This window comes from Vanessa atalanta, chromosome 20 (genome assembly GCF_905147765.1).
Source record: "Vanessa atalanta chromosome 20, ilVanAtal1.2, whole genome shotgun sequence".
Lineage (NCBI taxonomy): Eukaryota > Metazoa > Arthropoda > Insecta > Lepidoptera > Nymphalidae > Vanessa > Vanessa atalanta.
This window is the reverse complement of record NC_061890.1, coordinates 9,451,931-9,466,558: the sequence shown is the minus strand read 5'-3', so window position 1 is coordinate 9,466,558 and position 14,628 is coordinate 9,451,931. Positions and strand designations below refer to the sequence as shown.

At 33.4% G+C, this 14,628-nt stretch overlaps 1 protein-coding gene across 1 annotated transcript; it reads left to right on the top strand.

The window, feature by feature from the left end:
• The first annotated feature begins 648 nt into the window (after positions 1-648).
• Positions 649-14,321, top strand: LOC125072129 (coiled-coil domain-containing protein 63-like). Its single transcript, XM_047682641.1, has 11 exons — positions 649-740; positions 1,803-1,881; positions 3,766-3,888; positions 6,949-7,143; positions 7,908-8,047; positions 9,581-9,755; positions 10,286-10,465; positions 11,411-11,561; positions 12,726-12,897; positions 13,730-13,868; positions 14,244-14,321. Exons 2-11 carry the CDS (start codon positions 1,810-1,812, stop codon positions 14,319-14,321), a joined length of 1,425 nt encoding a protein of 474 aa, XP_047538597.1. The 5' UTR covers positions 649-740; positions 1,803-1,809.
• The last annotated feature ends 307 nt before the right edge of the window (positions 14,322-14,628 follow it).

Here is a 14,628-nt window from a genome sequence, read left to right as displayed (position 1 = left end):
CACTAATTGGTTAGCGATTTTGCAATTGTTTTATCGATTTCCTACTTTTTGTTCGACATCCATATTTTAATAATTACTTAACTGCAATAATTGTAATAAGTACTTCTGAAAGTATTCAATAATAGAGATAATATGACAAATATGTTTAATCCTAACTATCGTGAAAATACGACAGTAAGTTTATTTGTTATTTACTTATACAACCGATAATTTTTAAATTTTGCGTACGGTTTGTCAATGGGACAAAATGAGAAAAGCAAACAAGGTACCTACTGAATACCTAACACCCGTTCAGCTCACATGTATGGTAGTCGCGGCGATACTATTTTTATTTATTTATTGAAAAAGTTACACCATCAACTTATCACTAAGCACTTAAAATTAATATCTGACTTGGGTAACATACAAAGTGATACGTCTTTAAAGGTGTAAACAACATTGTACTAGTACCTATTAATACAATTAATTTATTTTGTTGTCCCTTATTTAGTCAAATCGATTTGTAGGGTTAGTTAGTTTAAATTAGAACTAAACAAATTTTTAATGTGCTATGAACTAAATCATTTCTTAACGTAATTGCGACCGAAACGACATAAAACTTCATGTACATACTAGATACGTAGTTACGGTATTGATCAAACATTTCAGACGATTTTGAAACCGTAAAGACAATTTTCGGTAGCTTCAAGATACAGTATACGCAGAACGATAAGGAATCCGTGAATATTTTGAAGTGCTTGGTAAGTAACTAAATTGTAATCAAATAATTCAAGACGATAAAGAAACGTACCATAATCATTGATGCTTACTGCTATTATTGTGTTAGCTTTGACAAGTTTTTTGTTAAGATAAACTGACCTAAATATAAATAATGTTGATTTAATCGTTTGGACTTGGAGTCTTATATACATTTTGCAGGCCCTATGGTACAGAAAAGGAGGTGGCCTCGAATATTTTTCTTATCAGACCAACAAATAATTTAGTACACTGTCAGTTGATTTTGTCTAAAACCATTAAGTTGGGGCATCCCTTTCATGTTGGGGCAGAAGTCTCCCAGGCAGAAGTATCGCTTGTCATACTGTAAATCTGGTCCTAATAAAATTAACACTGAACTGTCGTTACATGAGTAAAGTATAAGAGTTGTTTCTTTGCACGCGAAATACCTATTATAAAAACCATAATTAATGTAATAATATATATGTTTGTATATTTCATTCATTTTTTATATATAATTTTACACATACAATACAGTGAGTATATAAAATATCGCAATTATCCCCAAATGATAGGTTTTAATTAAAAGTATTAATTTATTTATATGTGAAAATATTTAAAGGATTTTTAAATAACAAGAATCATGAATTTAATAGCATTTATCCATACCCTTGACGATCCCAAAATGCCCTGGCTACTAATGGCAGTGTAATTTAATCAATAAAACATAAAGTTACGTTTTATTAAGTAGCAATAATTAGACACTCGTTAAAATAAAATTAAAATGTTCCATTTAATTTTGTCATTAATATATGTTTATATATTTATATAATAAAATACTTAATAATCATTTATTATGCAACCTTATACGAAATCTCTACATAGTATTAAACAAAATCTTTTCCCGCCATCTGACATTTTGAACTACGCAACGGATTTTAATGCGATTCTCATTAATAAACAGACTCAAGACAAATGTTAATATGTATAATACATTCATATTATAGTAAAAAAAAGTAAAGTATAGAAAAGTTTTGTACCGGTGTGAGGAAAGTGTATAAAATAAATATTTGATTTGTATTCAACAGATACAAAATGGCGTCACCAAATGATGACATGGAAATGGAAAAAATTGCGGAAGATGAACTGTCGAAACTGCAGCGACAGGTGACACATTTTTTTTTTAATTTATATATGTAAAATAAATTCATTGAAATGAATAATATATTCTGCCAATCTCTTTAATAATCTTTGCTGCTTTTAATAATTCATCCTACATTATTAACTTTCTCATAATCCATACAATTATCATATTTGCGCGTAGTAGGTAAGGAGAAGTTGTAGTGTATTTCTAGTTATTTTTTGTCTATTTAGGCATTCTATCGCTAAACAGCAATATCGTGTTATTATGTTACGATTTCAAGACTGAGTCATGGTTTATTCGTCGTGTATTGATGACATAAGGAACAATTATATATATATATTTTTTTTTTTTTTTATTTATTTATTTATTTATTTATTTGAACACCAACAAGCAGAACACTAACATTTACAAGGAATAAAATGTTCTAATAATATTTCTTAGTGACTACTTTTTTACAGGTGTTACATAATACCAACAAAAAATAATAGTTAACAACGATACAATTAAAAAGTTTAAAATTGAATTAATTATAAATAAAAAAAGTTATAAACAAAAAATTTAAGTTGATTTAAATTATTTGTGTTACAATAATAATGAATAGAGGAAAATTATCAAAATTAAACAAGTAAATTAAAATTAAAATGTCAGAGAATTATAAAAATATTAAGTTAACAATGAGAAAATAAAATGAATAAGTTACAATCAATAAATAAATTACAGATCAATAAAAACAATCAAAAAATTACACAATCAAAATTAAGATTAAATATTGGTTTAGTCTTTATCAAGATTGCAAAATAAAAATCCATATAAAAAAAATTACAATAAGAAGGAATTATTTATTATTAAAATACATGAGTAACTGATTTCTGAAGCTATACAATTTATTATCAAAAATGTCAATGGTTCTCACTTCTGTTGAATTTAACTCTTGTGTACTTTTAACTTTATTTATAGTTTTATATATGTTGTTATAATTAATACACATTCTGTTAATAGGGGAGAAACGCCCTTGACGAGAGTGCGTTAATTTTTCAGTAAAAGGTGCATATACAGACGGCCTAGAAAATTTTCTTGGAGCATTAATCCTCAATTTACCTAATAGGTATGGGCAGTCTGTGGACTCATTAATTAATTAAAAAGAAATATGTTGTCGAGAAGCTGTCTACGATCGCGAAGAGAAAGAAGTCCAAAATGCGACAATCTTTCCTCGTAGCTGTGCAGCCTACCAGCCAACTTAAAGTTATAGGACAGATGCCAAAGAAATTTTTTTCTTACAGTACTCAAGTCCATGGCCAATAATAATATTTATTATTATTCAGCCACGATTTTCTAAGGTTTTATTTTTTTTTATTAATTTTAGACTTGGTATTGATACTTAATTATAACCTTTATTCTTATTTGATTCATTTTCATGAAGTAAAAAAAAGAAAAATGATAAAATGTCTAAAAAGTAAAGAACATTTCCAATTGCATATAACGTAAATTAAGAGCTCGCTGACGAAAATTCGTTGTAATAATAAACGTTATACGTACAATAAAATGCTGCCTTCTGTATTCGATCGTCAGTAATTTTGCCTATTCTATAAAACTTTCGTGTTTGGTTTACGACGTGAATTAACAATATAATTAAATTAACAACTATATGTATATATAAAAGCGTATATTTATATATATATTTATACAAAAAACACCTACAAACTAGAAATTTGGCAGCTAGGTAGGTTCCTTATGAGGTGTAGACATCCGCTAAGAACGGATTTTACGAAACTCCACGTTGGAAATTTGTGTTATATATATTTATAAACTCGACCCCTAAGTGAGTGAGAGGTTTTAATAAATGTCGCGCGAGTAAAGCCGCAGGTTCAGCTAGTGTTATAATATAATAATATATGTTATTTATCCAGTTTAGAGTTATGGAGATAGACCGGGCGAACGTAACGAGCAGCGTGCAGCCCACACTCAGGGTGCAGAGGAACATCATACGCACGCTTACAACAGAGCTGGACAACATCATGATGGAATTACGGGTCTGTTGTTCTCAACCATTCATACATGGCAATTGCCTAGTATTGGTTTTCTAATAGTTATCTTATGCGGTATCTTACTTTCATTTCTACCGCGGGTAGTGCCGTCTTACCAATTACTATTCAGCCAAATAACAATGCTTTGTATTTTTTTATTGTTCAAGTTCTATCTCCAAGGACATTTTATTCTTGTCGTATATTATCTTTAAATTGTTTTTTTTTTTTCTAATTTTTATAACCAGGCAGCGTTATAATTTAAGTTTGAGAATTAATTATTATTATTATGGATATATTCAATATTCGTATTACTGCGTTCCAATTTAAAGGTCTTAGAACCAGTGTTAGTGACGCTATAATAGCGCTGATAGGAGTGTTTTATTCTTCTTGTAGTACCATTGACTATGGGCGATGATCTTTCAGGTGTTCGTAACTTCTGATTTCCTAAAATACAAACAGATTATCTCTACACAGTGTAAAACAGTCACTTCCCGCCTTCTGTATACTTAGATGTTTTAAACGACGTAACGGATTCCAAAAATCGTCAATAGAGTTATTTAAAAGGCCCGTTTAGTTCTACAATACATTCATATTATATTCGTGAAGAACCGAGAATTTCAATTTTCCTAGTCGAAAAAACATGATTTTTGTTTATGTCTGTTCATCTCGAAGTTGTGCTTATACAATAAGGGTTTACTGACCAAGAACTTCTGTTTGGCATCTCATAGAAGTAATAAGTCTTATAAAACCTTATCATAATAACGATGTTTGTAATTTTGCAATATAAACAATAATTGTTTATTCGTAACATCAGTAATCAAACGTTACAGAGTAAGTTATCTAATGATCTCTGCAGTTATATTGCCGATCTATTTACAAAAAAAATACATTTTTTATTATAATCATAAAGCAAAGAAAATTCCATTCAGCCAAATAAAACGACCAATATTAAGCATTGTGTTTTTTTATTCCTAGACTTGAATCATAAATAAAACAACGTCAGTAATATGAACTAGGAAGGAAATGTACAACTCTTCATCAAAGTATCATCCCACATCGAATCGCCTGATTACCGGATAGAAACCGGTAACCGCCAATAATTTTATACGCTTTCAACAACAGCCGAGCTATTTAAGTACATTCAAGAATCAGTTTAACGCAAATCTAATTAAGTCAACATACCAATGCTTAATAAATCTACACGATAACATGTTAATTTTTTGCATATGATACTCTTGACGCATTTCGATCTATTGCGAGATAGATGACTGGGACGTTTCTTTATGCAAATGCAGATGTACTCGTACTCTGCTTTCTATCGATATAATAAACCGCGATAGAGTGACGTCACTGATTACGAAGCGTAACTTCTTCTTGGCGTCTCAATTTGGCGGGAAAATTAACACTAGCGCGTTAGTGTCACTTCTGTGATTAACTGAAGTTTTCAATAAAATTGTTACTTTTTAGAAATATATCAAAATCAAAACCAAAATATACTTCAAGTAGGCTCTTGCAAGAAATTTTGAATTATAATTTTACAAGCTTAATTTTCATATTGGGCTACCAGAAAGAAATCATTAAAAAGTAGTATCTATGTCGTAATCTAATTGTCTGTGATTGGTTGACCAGGGCCGGATCTACTGTATGGCTTTTTGGGCTTCAGCCCAGGGCCCCGTGGATTCAAGGCCCCCTAGCTAAGTCAAGTCAAAGTCAAAAATAGACAATGCGAAAGAATACATCATTTTATTAAATTAAACAGATCGTATGGTTTGCAGCCCTGCGTATCCTGCAATTAATCAAACCCATTCAATTAATTTTAACTAATATTAGCCCAGGGCCTCCTAAACTCACGGTCCGGCCCTGTAGTTGACAAGTACGACAAAAGTCTATTGTTAAGAACTATTACGTATTTATTTATTTGAAACATCATCGGCATATTAACAAAAACAATGCAATCAAAAATACACGGACTGATTCATTTACAATACCTGTTGTGGTGTATAACACTCCACTATGAAATTACAATAAAAAAGAATACACTCTTCAATTAAATAATAAAACCTTATATTAGCACAAACATACACAAATATAACAATAAAAAATAGAACCTAGTACGTAAGTTATGTACTTAAATTTCTGTTTTTAATCGTACTCGTTTCATTCAGCTTCCAAGGTGGATTAGAAAACGTAACACAGATATTTGACGGTACGATTCGTGGCTGTGACAAATAGTGAACTTATAAATCGTACCATCCCGACGACGTCACCATCTTGAGACGTAGCTCCTCACAGACACTTATCATGTTCTTGCTTAATCCATGCCTTTATCTTCGCTAATGTCCTCTCGTTATTCTTCATTCAAGTACTAATAAAATAACCTTTAAATCAACATGTTACAGTGTTGAATCAAATGTAAGGCTACCGATCTCTAAATCAGGTGATGCTAGTGTTCGCTCTTTTAGTGACGCAGTTTAAACTAGGCTCAAATCAAAATATACCCTACTTAAATTCAGTATAAATAGCCCTTTGAATCGCCATTTTACAATTAAGACCCTGTAAACGGGGTTAAGGGCTCCTCCCCTTTAAGGAGAAAATTTGGAGCTATTTTCATTGGCCCGGTTACAAGGCATAAATCTTGATCGATGAATCTGAGGTCGAACTCGGTGCAAGCACCATTGAATGTTTATGATATGCTTAATTTTTATTCATTTCGAGCTCCAAACCCTTTCCTCGGAGGGTGGCTTTTGCCCAACAGTGAGACGTTGACGTTAGCCTGTTACTTTACTTTTTAATTTATAAAAAAGCCACCACCGCTAACCAGTCTGGATTCATATTCTACCGAGAATAACCCGAAAGAAATCCAATAGTTTTCCGACAGTTATTACTACATATTTATCACCATTAAATACGATTGATATTAATTTACATGCTGTATGAAAAAACACGAATGCTATTTCCACACATTTTGATATACTCCGAACAAGTATCCACTTGTTCTTGATATACTCCGAACAAGTACCCACTTTTATAGAGTATTATGATTAAATTGTTACAAATACCTTTCAGCTAACAAAAAGTACATCGAATCTTATGGACAATGCAAAAACGCGAGAGAAACTAATAACACTTTTGAAAGAATACGAAAGAAGTTCCACTGAAGTAAAAGAACATCGCACCACGATCACTGAGCTGGATTTCCTTTTGAAACAAGTGCAGAAGGAGATAAAGGGATTGAAGTCTAAGGGTGTTGGATTTGAAAAGGTATTAAGTATTGATCGATTGTGACCTTTTCAGTATAATATTCACGGTTTACTTATATCAGCTGTTATTTACAACTATGTTCAAGTAAATTCATTTGTTGACGTGAGACATTATTATTTTAGAGGTAAAAATCAAAAGTAATTACCTCTCACAGACGAATAATGAAATTTATGGTTTTATTTTCGCTGTAAAACGGATTTGCCGTTTCCTTCTGATGATGTATATGTGGGATTCCAACCAGCCAAATGCGCCGGCATACCCTCTAAGAACCCTTACCTGCCCAATCTTCGGGGGACATCACGGCATTAACCTTTAAATTTACAGATTTGCAATTTCCTGAAAGCTAAGCGTTAGATATATTGTGCTCAACAAAAGGTTCTAAACGTCATTTTCTCGCAAATCACCGATTATTCAAGCTCTCAACCAGAGATTTTGCGTCATTTCGATGTTTTTCGGTTGGAATACGCTTGAATTTACCATAAATATTAATATTAAATAATATATTAATTGATTATACTTTTTGTTTATTTTATTTTACGTTTAGGTTTTTTAATAAAAAAAAATTGATCTAATCAAAAACTCGAAATGTATTAATCGTTTCCTCGCTTGAGTTTTGGGAATGACTGTGATGTGTGTATAAACTACGTTATACAGACAAAAAGATAAAGCGACTAGACACAAATACGATTGATCAGCCAAACGAAACGAGAAAATTGTAAATCAAAGGATACCTTAAATCTAAACGTCGAATTATTATGTTTTAGGATTACGCGATATCCCTGACGAATCAAACGATAATAAGTCAACTCGAGAACCGCTTGAACACAGCCATGAAAAAGTTCAACGCGGTCAACAGCGACAACTATAGCATGCGTCTTGAGATCGATCGCCTGCTGCGTGACCGGTGAGGCCGACGAACTTCTTCTGAATAACAAAATCGTTAGCCCTTGACTTTTAACATATCGGACAGAAATATCGCTTATCTGACCGAGGCTTTTATAAAAACAATTTTACCACATTCAAACAATATTAATGGAGAATTATAGAGTTTTTAGCATATATGCACTATAAAACTTACAATTGTATTAGCTATAATTTTAAATACTTTTTGGTACAATTTTAAGTGTAATCATTATTGTAATGAGAAGCATTTGTTTTGGTTGAAAATTGATTTATTTTTAAAGTTTTTGTTTTTATATTATAAATCAAATCAATTTTATTCAAGTAAACTTCACAGCGAAGCGTTTTTGAATCGTCGATATTTAAATACCAACACCGTTTCGGAAAGCAGCCTCCAGCGAGAAGAAACGGCAAGAAACTCGCATAGTTGCTCTTTTCAAATAAACAGATTTACAATGCTGTTTTTTTACAATAATTAGTGTCCTGTGATGGAACCCGAGCCTTAAACCAGGCGTTTTATTCTAAAAAGTACTCATCTAATGAATAATAAGACTTATTTATTAATATAGTCTTAATAAACTTTTTAAATTTTGTAAATGGTAAATTGGTTACATTTCCCGGTATCTTATTATATATGCGTATACCGTTGCCCAAAGACGTTCTCTGTACCGTAAGCAAACGGGCAGTTGGGGTTACAAGTTTATTTTCATTTCTTGTATTAATAGTATGTATCTCAGCTTTTATGAAATACTTTTGAATATTTTATATATAGGACATATTTATCTCACTTCAATAAATAGCTATAACTTTACGATTATAGGCTCATCAGCCCCCATCATAGGTAAATGACAAATGTTCTGTCAGTGTCAAGTGTCAAGTAGGGATTAGGGATAGGGAACTGACCGACAAGAGAAGCATCCTCAAGAATTTGATAAGATTTGCAACTCTTAGACGACGTATGACGATATACATAAAATAATAACTTAAGACAATTATAGCGCGATTTAAAGACCTACTAACGCCATCTACTAACAACAAAACAAAGTAACTATTTTATTAACGTAAATAATATGAACAATGACAGTTCGGTCAAATCCATTTTTAATGCCGTTACGATACTGTGCGGTATGGCGACCTCGAATGGAGTTAGAGCAAGCGAATAATAATTATAATGTTATCGTTATTCAAATACGCTTTAACGATAACTTTAGAATTGTAATTTTAAAATATAAATTTATTAGCACAGATCGGTTATTTCTATCTAGAAACACAGACAAGGAACTCTGTAATCACTCTTTTGTACATATTAATAAATAATAAATACCTACGTACCGTATATATTGTTAACAATTAGGTACCTACATTTTGTGTATAATACCAGACGACCAACCCCTAAAACTCGAGCGAAATCGCGGGCAACAACTAGTATCCGATAATTATGATAGACGTATTCCTAGTCAACTTGTATTTAATAACGTAGTACGTAATTTAGCGTTTTTTAATATACACTAATATTTGATTTAGCTGTCAATTCCAGGCAATTTTTCAACACAATGTGGAAGGGACAAATTAAACGACTTATGGAAGGCAAAGCCCAGATTCTCGAGCTGGTGGAACAAGCTATAACCACCTACGACCAGAGGGAGGAATGGTGCGCTAAGCTGGACGCGTTGAAAGAGAAAGCCGCAATGGATTACAGGAAACATTGCCTGGTATGATCAGAGTCGGAATCTATTCAAGGGTTTTCTAACCTTTATACTTAGAGTTAATATTCGGTTAATATTCAGTATATTAATTCAGTATATGTCTATGATTTACAACAGAACTATCCTCACTTCGTATCTCACTAGTGAACTGTCGTAATCCGATTTACGACGCGATTTACACTAATACGTAATATTTTGTTGCGTGTAACTTTTAATTTTTATAATTATTATTGATATTCCAAAATGGTTTTATTTTTTTGTGGTTTTATGTATTGGTTTTTACGGAATAGCTGTATTATTATAAAAATATAGTGTGACTAGCATGAGCAAATGTTGGGTCGTCTAAAGTTCGTAGTAAGGCCATTATAGCTTCAAATAAAAGTTAAGTTGTTTAATCGATAACGTCATAAAATTTTAAATAAACTCAAAAGGTAGCAATTGCAGACTCGGCTTTTAAAAAATGTTCTTGCAATAATAATAAAGAGTATTAAGAGTAAAATTAATGAAAAGATAACTTATAAATCTAAATCTTTTAGGAGGTGCGCGAACTTCAGCGTCAGTTGGATCACAGCATGAAGCTCGAGGAGTTTCTCCGTACGAAAGGCACAGTGCGACTCACAGCCGCCGATGCTAAGGCCGAAGCCAAGAAGTTGGAACAACAGGAACAGGAGATACGCGTTTACAACAACTACGTCAATATATTAGACGCGATTAAGGTATAAAAACAATCTTCTGGTAAGTCACCACCAGTCATTGACATTTACATGAGTTATTCTATACCATCAATGCAATGTCACTCCTAAGGTCTATTTTTATTCCCTTGAGCTTTTAAATTAATATTCAGCTACACATTTTTGGAATTGGAACACATCGTCAAAAGCTGTTTGCAGGTATGCGTAGGTGTCGTAGTCTTTCATTCCAAGACATTTGTTAAGTTAAATGTAAATAATGATCATTGTAGACCAATTAATCGAACAGACCTCTCGGTTTTATGACGACTGGTATCATCTGTTTTCCAGTCGTCGATATAAATGAACTGACTGCTAATGAAATGCCATACTTATCTTGTGTGGTACTTGAATAAATATATGAGGTCAAGTTATTCTAAATGTAAGTTATAAAAAGTATTTGACCGTTTTTAGCTTACAAAGGTTACTTAGTGTAATCCCAAAACATAGAAAGTTTATGTCATCATTTTGAGCAGTAGTAGGTCTTTACTACAAATAAATCTAGATATCTCAAGTTTTTTTCTTTGCTTCCTCAAATTTTCTTTAAATGATCTAGTCCATGATCCACCTATACAGTGTCTAATGACACTTCATTTTTATTCGTCTTAAACTAATGTTTAAGACGAATAAAAATGATGACCTACAGCCCCAGCGACATGAAGCAATGCAGTAGCGCCTCGATTATCCGAACTAATCGATTATTCGAATAATCGAAATGTAAGTACCTTATTGTAAGTAATATAAAACACATAAAAAAAGTCAAATGATGTAATTTTTTTTATTTTTTTAAATCGTCAATTGTTCATTGATGAACGGCTACAACGCTTGACGCGTTCGGATAATCGAGGTTCTACTGCATTTTTACTGACAACTAATCGGACATTAATATGGTCACATAGGTAATTGACTATTCGACGTACTCCTAACTCGCAGGAGTACACGGGCGAAGCGGACGTGGAAAGGCTGATCCAGGAGTTCACGCGTCGCGAGGAGGAGAACTACGCGCTCTTCAACTACATCAACGAAGTCAACACGGAGCTCAAGCATCTCAGCGACAACGTCAAAATGCTCAAAACGAATATCGGTATGAGTTTGGAACATCTGCATTCATGAGAGGACTGTAACAGCTTTAATTAATACTGTAGTAAAAATGCTATTACTTAAAGGCGGTCAGTGGCTCAAAGGACATAACGTCTCATTTCCAAGGTTGACCACCAAGCATGCATCGAATGTGGACGGCGGTGACTACTTATCATAAGATGGCCCATAATGCCTACTTATTTTGATATATAAGCTTGTTGTATTTTTCTTTAATCGAAAGTACACATTGCTTAATATTAGACAAATAGGTTAGATAGGCTGTGGGTCCTGTATAGTTAAGTATTTACAAAAATCTAATCATTTCCAAAGGAATTCATCACCGGTTACTTTATTTAAAATGAACCATTGTATATTTAAAAAAAATTGAGTCTTAAATTGTCTTGACGACTTTAAATTGTATACAATAATCACTAATGTGTTATCGAGTCAAATTTAACTTCAATAAATATTACTAGAGTCCTCTGATATAGATCCTTTTTTTCACGTGGGGAAGCAGGTTATGTGGAATCCCTACCTACTAAAACCACTGTGATAGCCATCTTCGGCACGGATTCGAGCGGCGGAATCGTGTCGAGCTCTCTTCAGGAGGCGAAGGTGATCTCGCTCCCCGCTCACCTCGCTAGAGCACACGGGAGCACAAAGTCCCCCTCCAGGCCGTCTGAAATAGGACACGCGAGGCTCCCAACTCACACGTCCACAATTTCAGAGACACGCCCTATATTTTAAGTTCCGGAAGTTGGGGATGTCTGACATAGTACCGTAGGATCTTACTTAGCCTTCTGCCGTACCTGTACTGACCAATATTTTTATTTATAATACAGGCAGTCCTCGTACTTACGGCATGTTAGGTTCTCGAAATACGCAACGTAAATCGAAACGACGTAAGTCGAGACATATTAGATTGCTTCGTTTTTTTTCTTCTTCGTCTTTGAAGACTTGTCTTTCTTTTCTCGCTTCTCGCGTTCTTTCAATTCTCCTGCCGGAAATTGAAACGATTGACGTTTGCTTGAGGAATAGTGTCAAAACATTGTTCGACGTAATTTGAAACGACGAAGTCGAGGCCTGTATTGAAATATTTACTAATTGTTATATTCCTAACGCAGTCACTTCGAAAGCATGTTATTGAACAGTTAAAGAACAATTTTAGAGGACGAACACGAAAAACATCAAGCTAAGCTGTACCAGCAGCAAGACAGCATCGAGATCCTCAGAACGGCGTTGGAAGAACGGCAGGAAGCAACGAAGGACCTCCAGGCGATGTACGACAAAACTAACCAGGTCTTGACTGGATTGTTGCAAGAAGTTCAGATCTTAGCCATGTATGTATCTCATTTTATTAAATTTATTAATATCACACAAGTATTGATATTACTGTATTTAACGTTATATAGACATCCGACATATCTTTGACTGTACTTATATATATATATGGATACATTTTGCCGTCTGGGTTGGTATCACCCATTCATCATATATTCTACGCCCAAAAATACCTGGTAACTACTGTAAAGGTCATAACATCTTAGGTCCCAAGGTTGGTGGTGTATGGTAAGGAATGGCTAATATTTCTTAAGGCTCCAATGTCTAATGGTGACCACTTGCCATAAGGTGGTCATATTGCCAGTCCATCTACCTAGTTTATATTTAAAATAACTAAAATATTAATAAATTGAAAATTACGTTTAGTTATTATTTGAGCATATTCCTAAATCAATACTTTAAAATCTACTTATTTAAGGGAAGGCAGACGAGCAAACGTTTTACCTGATGTTAAGTGGTCTCCTTCGCGCATAGACACTGGCACTGTCAGGAATATAAACCGCACGATCTAAGTCATTATACCACCCCATGTTTTACAGTAAATTTTTGATGGAATGGTTGCCAGAAAGAGTTTTGCCGCCTATTTTACGAAAAATTTATACTTCAACTCTTGATGTGTATTTCATATTAGCTATTGGAGTTAAGCCCTCCTTTACAAAGTTTACGACCTTTTGTGTTCCTATCAAAAAAAGCTGAGGTTTAAGCAGTTCATGTCCCAAAAGCTGCTATTGTCAACTCTTGTACTATGTACCATGTAATACCGTTGAGTTGTAATAATTTTATCCTACTTCACTGTAATTATACAGCTCAATAGTAAAATATAATTTCCAGGTCATCAGACTGCGATTCTCTGCCGTTGTTAAAACTGCTGGGTAAATCCTTGGACATAAATGCTACAAATGCTCGTTTATACATCAAGAGTCTGGAGAAGAAGATATTCGAAATGACAGAACTTATCAAATACGACGAGGTAACTGTAGGAAGCTGTAGTATCGATAAAATTAAAAAACTTTATTTTCGCCAAAATTGCTCATATTTTGGAGTTCCAATTGTCCCACTAGTGAAATTTTACGAAATGTTAATAAATACAGAATATATAATATTTTTTGGAACTTGTATTAATCAAATTTTTAAATAATTTTGGTCGCATAAATAGTTTAAGTCAATAAATTAGAAATCGACTGATTATTAAAATTTGAACAAATTTAGTGACGCTTTCTAATCAGTGAAAATATATAAAGTCGTATATAACGACACGAGGATATGTATACACATCGCATACGTCATATCCAAACATGGCTCTTCATGCGTAAGGCCGCTAACGTTCGTCTTCGTGTACACGCAGTGCGTGCAGAAGTACGCGGAGAGCAAGGAGCGCACGCCGCCCGCCTCGCGCCGCCGCCGCCGCGCGCCGCACTCCTAGCGCGCACACGCACACACGCACAGGCTCACTCTGATTATATATACTATATTCCAACGGCAGGAGTAAAGATAAAAAAGGTATACCATTCGAGTTTCCATATTAAGAAAAGTTCTTGACGAATATATCTATAGTTAAAATACATAATTATTCCATTATTCTGCAGCGTTCCTATCACGCTGTGCGCACGCATCGAAAAAATCATTCTCATCATATTTCATACCACGCTTAAAGTATAACGATAATAACCAATAATAAATAGACCATTCCAATCGAAGTAGGAATAAAGATAAACCAACCTTAGATTCAC

Bases quoted from the DNA above. Each gene is read 5' to 3' on its own strand.
- LOC125072129 (XM_047682641.1), top strand. From the start codon at position 1,810: ATGGCGTCACCAAATGATGACATGGAAATGGAAAAAATTGCGGAAGAT. The intron at 3,889-6,948 runs GTCTGTTGTTCT...AATACCTTTCAG, and splicing joins ACATCATGATGGAATTACGG to CTAACAAAAAGTACATCGAA. The intron at 8,048-9,580 runs GTGAGGCCGACG...TGTCAATTCCAG, and splicing joins GATCGCCTGCTGCGTGACCG to GCAATTTTTCAACACAATGT.